Raw genomic sequence first — 8,098 nt, forward strand, 5'->3', positions numbered from 1 at the left:
TGAGGATCCAGAGTTGTACGCCATGGTCAGCTCTGGATGCACCAATCCTCAAGATTCTGGAGAAATGAAATCCAGAGATCTCGGGACTAGTGGTGTGAATTCTTCCGCCGGCTTCTTGGCTTTCTTGAAATCTTCTAGTTCCCTCACAAGCATCTGGTTGGTCTTGTTCAGGCGATCCATCTGTTCCTGCAGCCGCCTGTATAGAGATAGAAGGTCGTTGTTGGACACCACGACAGGATCCTGGGGAGATGACCTTGAACCTGAGAACACAAGAGTAGCAGGTTTCTTCTGAACATTGTCAGGTTTCTTCGGGATACCACCAGCAGGAGGGAGAGGCATAAGCGGCCTCGCTGAGGAATCCGAGGCTGCGGCAGAAGAGGAAACAATCTTGGGTTAGGAAGACATGTTGTGGATATTGAGAGTAGGGTTTAGTTTGAGAGTGAATAATGATCAAAGCACCGTTTTCCCCACGGTGGGCGCCAAATTGTTTCGGTAAAAAATTAGCAAAGCAACTTTTGATCAAATTAGTGCATGAGGTGAAGTGCTTGATGATAAATATATTGAACACAACGATGTGATTACGAGGGAAAAAACCCTTGATTATGATAATCTTACTTCGGTCAAAAATTAACAACGTAAGCTTTGGTCGAATTATTTCGGTCAAAGATTAAGAATGTAATCTTTGGTCGGATTAGTACATGATTATGATAATCTCCGGCACAAAAAACCCCCAAACGGTGAAAACCATCACCGTCAACTTTATTAACGACAAAAAAGGTGATTACAAGTGGTGGAGCTAATAAGTGAACGTAAACTATGTGTTACAATGTATGCTAGTAGCTAAGCAAGTGAAGGTGTGTGTTCTAACGATATTATTAGCTCGTTTATATAAGAAAAGGTTACAACCGTTATCCTGAAATAACCGGAAACCCTAGACTAATTCTTCCATAATCCGTTAGTTGCCCACGTTCGAATTGACGAAGTCCAGATAATATCCGTTGCAATCCACGTTCTTATAATCACATTTACCATGTGTTCTTATCTTCAAAACAAACAAGAATAATATAGGATAATTGAATTAGTCAACGTACCTTCCTCAGAATAGCAGCTTAAGTCGATATCCTTAAATTTGGCTCAATTCTGAGGATAAAAATCCGCACCCAACAATTGGTTATTTGTGTCATCAACTCAAAAGTAAAATGTTATATTGCACAGATACATCTTTGCTTTGCTATATTGGGTGTAGTCGGTTTTGTTGTTTGATGCATAGGCTATTGTAGTTTTATAAGTTGTCGTTTTCGACTAGTTGTTTCGTAAACTTGTAATATCAATACATGTGATTTAGGACAATCATAAATTGTTTATAAGGCTGGTCAAAATTTGATAATAAACAGGAGTGTGCAAAAACCCGAAAAAACCATCCCGAAACCGAAAAATCAAAAAATTCAAACTGAAAAAATCGAACTGAAACAAAAACCGATGGTTTGATTTTATGTTTTTTTTAAAACCAAACTAACGGTTCGGTTTTGGTTTTTCATGTATAAAAACTGAAAACCCGAACCAAACTGAATTCCTAAATTTTTATTTTTTATTTAGGTAATTTATAAGAATTTTAATAAATATGTATCTCAAATATTTTTAGTTAAATGTATATTAATCTATTAGTTTATTAGTTAACAATGAAGAAAATTATTTATACTTTAATTCATTATTTTTTGTCAATTTTTTTTTCGACCAAAAAATTTTAAAGTTAAATGGCAAAACTAGAAAAAACCGAAACCGAAACCAAAATGAAAACAGAAACTGAACGGTTTCAAAAAATCCAAAAACCAAAGTTTGGTTTTCGGGTCGGTTTTAGCCCAAAACCGCATCAAACCGCACCACGCACACCCCTAATAATAAATATATATATAAAAGCTAGTTTAATAATTTTTTTACAAGGTTAATTATTATTATTATTCTTTATAGTTAGCCTAACAGCCCGGCTATTTAAGCGAGGCAGCCGCCCACACAAACCGCAAACTCATTCCTAAAACCGCAGCTTCTGCTTGAATTTGTGAAGGCGAAAGTCACCAGGTCAAACATGATTATTCCGGTCAGATGCTTCACCTGCGGCAAGGTAATCAATCGTTCAACAGTATACACACACATGGTTTCATAATTTCCTTACAACAACGCTCTAAATATTAATAATTTCTTCTTCTTCTTTTGTGAGGTTATTGGAAACAAATGGGACACGTATCTTGACCTTCTCCAGTCTGATTACACCGAAGGGTCAGTTTTTTGTTTTTATGTACTCACTTGCTTTATTTGTGAACCAATTATATGATAGAAATTGAAGAAATTAGGGTTTACTGAACATTCAACACTGAAGATTCTAGTATGTATTGCGCAATTGTTATGTTGTTGACCCTAAACCGATGCGGTGTAAATAACTGATAACCGTGTTGAATATGTAATTTATACTTCTGCTTGCTTTAGTAATTAGTAATACACATTATGAACTTCAATGGTTGTTGCAGTGAAACTTGCATTTAGATAGGTGTTATGATATGGTTATTGTAACTAATACAGTCGGTTTATATTGTTATGTTAACCTTTCTGTAGCTGCACTAAATAATATTACCAGAAAGCCGCTATGATAAATACTGTTATCGCTTTTTTTTTCCTTTCAAAAAGGTTTTGAAGAAAGTTTGGGAACATTTTACTTCAGGTTTCGGTTGTTTGTTTTCTTGCTTATTTGTTACTGATGATCTTTTATTTTTGTTAAAACATTATGGATCTCTGTAAGAAGAAACAATGTTAGTTTTGGTAGTTGGAACTTGGAATTGACACAGTTGTATGGCTGCATAATTGTTGATGCGTAAAACCCCAATGTGAAATTAAATATTCATGAGGGTAGACTAACTGAAACTTTTTATCTGAGCCTTTTGGTTTCCTTTTTATCTATAAAACATGTGCAATGTATTGATATATGTTACGTGAATGACATGATTTTGAGGCTCTATAGTATGTACACCATACCTATACATTATTTTGACATGTATTGAGTCCTTACAAAAAGTAAGAGATGGGCACGTTTTAAGTATGTATTTTCTTCAATTACCTTTTCTTGGTAACTTCTGGGTTTCGGTGTCTGTTTCTTGCTAATTATTTAGTGATGACCTTTTTACCTTTCTTAAAAACATTTTGAATCTATACAAGAAGAAACAACGCAAATTGTTAGTTGCGGGAGTTGGATGTGGCACAGTTTTGCTGGGGTATATTTGTTGATTGAGGTATGCTAGGAGATAGTATTATGAATGTGATAAGTTTAAAGTAAACTGTAAACTGTATAAGTTAACCACGCTCACACTCTTGCTATAGAAATAAGTAGTTTTTTTGTGGTAGTTCACCAAGGGATGGAGTTGGTGAGGTATTGAAGTGGTTGTGATGTGTGACTTGTTACTCTAGTTTGAAGTTATTAGATATTCATGTGAGGTGTAAACTAGCAAAAAACTGTAAGTAGATCCTCATGTTTTCTTTTTTATCTTATTTTTTATCTATAGAACATGTGCAGTGTATTGATATATGTTACATGGATGACATGTTTTTGATCTTGTAATCTCTATACCACACCTATAATTTTTTTAACACATGTCGAGTCTTTATACAAGCGAGAGATGTACACCTTTAAGTATGGGACATTTCTAGTATTCGGCTTTCTATGCTATCAAACGCTATCCATATATGCATATAGGCTGAAATGCTCACATGATCTGTACCATTTAGTAATTTGTCTCAAGGAAATTATGACTGTTTATTATATGGGAACTATGATTCATTTGCACTTTAAATAACCAATATTTGATACATGAATTGTTCAGAGATGCTCTTGATGCTTTGGGGCTTGTTCGTTACTGTTGCAGAAGAATGCTTATGACTCATGTTGATCTCATTGAAAAGCTTCTCAACTACAACAGTAATCTCTTTTCATTCCTTATTATCAACTTAAATCAGATATATGTTAGGAACAAAGCGGCGCGCGGAAGCGAAACAGCACACACATGCACAACGATAAACACGCATAAACGAAAATATAAACGACACAAGAATTTAACGTGGTTCGGTCCCCGCGAGGGGACCTACGTCCACGGGCTGCAACTAGGTTTTCTTATTAGCTCAGAACCAAGATTACAATTACATGATGGGATATATATAATAAACAGTATTAGGGTTAAACATAATTAGGAACCAAACTGGGCCTCCTAATAAAACCGGCCCAAAGGCCTTCATAACCCAACAATCTCCCACTTGAAGGCCTTGCGATAAATTCCAGCCTGCCATCCAAGTAAATATAACAATCTCATTCATCCAGTAACTCTAGTAATCTTCAGTAATAGAAATCTACCAAGCCTCCAGTTCCAAGAACAAGCTAAAACTTCAACAAAAGAAGTTCTCCAAGCCTCCAGTTCTCTAGGAACAAACTAAGATTTCTACCAATCCACACCCTGGTTGCATCCGCCCTTCTCATCAGTTACCTGAAAGGCCTATTGAAGCTCCCGAGAACTCCAATCCGGTCATCCCAGACCCAGCCATGACAAAACTCGCCAATGACTCATCCTCAATCTTAACCGACCCTCACTTACTCACACAACCGGCTTCAAAGACTTCCAGAGGATAAACACTCTCCAAATCAGCAGACTATACCAGGAGAGATTTTCACATTCGGATTCCCCCAACGTCCCTTTGGAAACGAACCTAGAACACACCGCGTGCTCCCACTGTTGCCAAAACCCCGAACATGTTCAGACCTCCTCCGAATACGCTCAAACTAACATCACTGTGGCTCCAGGCTTCATGTCTGCAAACTGAAACCTCTTAGCTCTACCCGATTCAGCGAGCCAAGACCTTATAACTCGGAAGTTGGTTCACTTCTTCCGACGATACAAAAAAAAACTCGTATCTTCCAAAAGTCTTTAATTAAAAGATTCAACAATGCTTCATTGAAGTGAGTAATAAATAAAGCATACCATAATCTTGAACCCAAGAGTCGTCACCGCCTTCACTGAGTCCCAATGCATCAACCCCAGATACATTCTCAAAAGCAGAATTCCAAACCTTTCGACATCGACCCTTAAAATGTCTCACCTCTACGCAACCTACCAAGTCGACTATGCCCAGCTCCCACTGTCTCTGTTATCCCAACCCATGCCACACCAACACTCCATGAGATGAACCCCACTCGTACTATCCCGGCAAATAACTTTACCCAACACGAGATCCTGAACCTCTCAAATGGTGTACCACTGATCACCACCAAACAAGATATAACTTTACAATTCCAAACGAACAAGAAGTAATAATCACAGTTTCGAACCAGCTAACAGGCAAACAGCTATAACAACAGTAGAACTTTCATGAAATCAAGCGGGTACCAAGGGTTCTATGACCGTACACACGATCAGTTAACTCAAACCCTAACCGAAAGATCATCCAAACGAGCAATAGTTAACATGACTTGCCACTAACCTCATTTTTTTTTTTCCACTTATGCCGTCACCAGCACACCCGCTGGTTCCATTTTCTCCAAGTTTATCCATCACCAGTACTATATCCAAGTTCACATGACAAACCAATCAACCAAAATCCATAACCGTCAACATTCCGATCATAACCACCTCGTCTTCAGTTATAACAATAACAAACGAGAACAAATCGAAAACAGTGAACAGACACAACAAGGGCACGGGCCTAAACTTGACGATTGTTCAACAGAACACTGCCAAATAAACCGATTTGCTCTTGCAATAACCGATAAATCAACTAACTGTAAATAAACTATATAAAGTTACCTCAGACTAATCTCTTGCAAACAAATCTGAACCCGAACCTAAATGGTCTTCACAAAACCCGGTTCCCTAATTTACGGTTGATAATAAATAGTCAAACCCTAACTCAGCCTGACAGCCACCAATCTTGACTGTCGATCACTGATGAACACGAACCAGAAATTAACCCTGCGATCTCCAAGAGTTATTCACGGTGACGGACCTACCCAACCCTAATCACCAAAAAACAGATTCGAACCAAAACCTTCTGCGAAATCGTTACCAGTGCAACGAACCGTGTGTCCAACAAGCCAAAGCTCTGATGCCACTTGTTAGGAACAAAGCGGCGCGCGGAAGCGAAACAGCACACACATGCACAACGATAAACACGCATAAACGAAAATATAAACGACACAAGAATTTAACGTGGTTCGGTCCCCGCGAGGGGACCTACGTCCACGGGCTGCAACTAGGTTTTCTTATTAGCTCAGAACCAAGATTACAATTACATGATGGGATATATATAATAAACAGTATTAGGGTTAAACATAATTAGGAACCAAACTGGGCCTCCTAATAAAACCGGCCCAAAGGCCTTCATAACCCAACAATATAGACTCACTCAAATACATTTGTCTTTTAAAAAAAAGTTTGTGTGTGCTTGTGTGATGGGGTGGGATAGCTATCTTAAATTTTCTAACATGGGACTCAATCACTCAATTTTTGTCAATGCCTGACAATTGACTTTGTTTTTATGCCAGGATTAAACTAGTTATTATATTCAGACATTCAGTTCATTAAGTTTGCAACATTTTATTGCGTAGTGCGCCTGTGTTAAAATTTTTTATTATAATAATATAAAAAATAAGGGAATACTTGGGACCCAGTTGATCATATCCAACATGTTACAACATCGAGAATGCTCTCAAAGTAATTGTAACTTGAAAATTTTATTTATTGGAGATTTTAAATCATTAATCTTGCGACAATCCTATTATTTAATGTGAAGCCACAACCTGGCAGAGCTACATAAGTCTAACTAACTATTATTGATTTTGGGCAATATGAATGCTTATTATCGTTTTTGTTTTTTTAATCGCTAGTAAATTTGTTTTTTATCATCTTTTTTAACAACCAAATTGATCTTTGTGTTTCAGCATTGGAAAAATCAGACACCAGTTGAGGCTTCATTGGAGAATGTTAGTAATGGATCGAGATTACTTCAAACAAGTGTACTGGCATTCTGTTATAACTTTGTGTTCTGTTCTAATATTAGCGTAGTATTATTGGAAACAAGCAACTTCTAGTTTTATGGCATGTAGCATCTATAATCTATCTAACTATGACACCTGTGTCTATGTTTATGCATTAGCATTCTAAATATATGCTTCTTTATGTGCAACTGTGACATACGTTCTTGCATGTGTATTTTATTTTTCAAAGATCAGGTGTTATGATAAGTCGGTTATCTTGTTTGCCTTTGCTAGCCATTTTTTGTAGGTTATTTTCACATTTATTGGCATAGGCTCTAGAGGGTCCCTTGGTCGTGGGACATGTTTGTTTTTATGATTGAATTAATCACATTGCAATACTTTGCAGATATACAAAGTTACTTGTGGATATGGTAATGTGTACGCAGAAACACACGTTTGCAATCAAATAAAATATTCTTCATGTTGTTTTCTGATTAATGCATGATGTATCTCATCTATATTTTAAAACTATGATGTCAAATGCCAATTCTTATAAATTTATTAAAAGGAATAATGTGGCGGTAATGGTGGTGGTGGTGGCATTTATAGGTGGCGCTGGTGGCCACATATGATGGTCGGGGTGCTCACCTAATTGAACCAATTTTAATTTAACATGTTTTAGATATCCAAATTGATTTGTATAATCGGAGTAGATTCAAATTAACTTGGTACAATTTTAGCATAATTAAGTGAAGCCATACACATTTTTTTAATGAATGGTATGGACAGATAATGTATACATTATGGCACGATACGCACTACATAAGGCTATGTGTAGTGAAGGAGCTACAAATTGGGGCGACTTGCGTCATGTGACGCCCAATTAGCAAATGGTGGTTTTTAGGGGTGTAATGGTGTTGTAGCCTTATATTTACACACACATATATAATTTTAATAAACACAAACATACAACAGGCGACAAATAGTCATCGCCACCCCCCTCCCCCCCCACACCATTTCGCCCCAATATCGCCTGGATGGTGGTGTTCACCAAAAAAATTGTCCCAAATCGCTCATTTTGTCGCCCCACTACGG

The 8,098-nt window shown here is 37.2% G+C and overlaps 1 protein-coding gene across 1 annotated transcript; it reads left to right on the plus strand.

Moving 5' to 3' along the window:
- The first annotated feature begins 2,036 nt into the window (after positions 1 to 2,036).
- LOC143556991 (DNA-directed RNA polymerases I, II, and III subunit RPABC5-like) lies at positions 2,037 to 7,254 on the plus strand. Its single transcript, XM_077046169.1, has 4 exons — positions 2,037 to 2,119; positions 2,216 to 2,274; positions 3,867 to 3,961; positions 6,968 to 7,254. The coding sequence occupies exons 1-4, from the start codon at positions 2,084 to 2,086 to the stop codon at positions 6,991 to 6,993; spliced, it is 216 nt and encodes a 71-aa protein (XP_076902284.1). The 5' UTR covers positions 2,037 to 2,083; the 3' UTR covers positions 6,994 to 7,254.
- Positions 7,255 to 8,098: the final 844 nt, after the last annotated feature.

This window comes from Bidens hawaiensis, unplaced genomic scaffold, assembly GCF_021521415.1.
Source record: "Bidens hawaiensis isolate Kalapana, Puna unplaced genomic scaffold, B.hawaiensis_p1.1 tig00018766_1, whole genome shotgun sequence".
Classification (NCBI taxonomy): Eukaryota; Viridiplantae; Streptophyta; class Magnoliopsida; order Asterales; family Asteraceae; genus Bidens; species Bidens hawaiensis.

What these genes read in the sequence shown, in the direction of transcription:
- LOC143556991 (XM_077046169.1), top strand. Translation starts at nt 2,084, where the DNA reads ATGATTATTCCGGTCAGATGCTTCACCTGCGGCAAG. An exon ending in GATGCTTCACCTGCGGCAAG is followed by an intron (nt 2,120 to 2,215) that starts GTAATCAATCGT and finishes TTCTTTTGTGAG; the next exon opens with GTTATTGGAAACAAATGGGA. An exon ending in CAGTCTGATTACACCGAAGG is followed by an intron (nt 2,275 to 3,866) that starts GTCAGTTTTTTG and finishes TGAATTGTTCAG; the next exon opens with AGATGCTCTTGATGCTTTGG.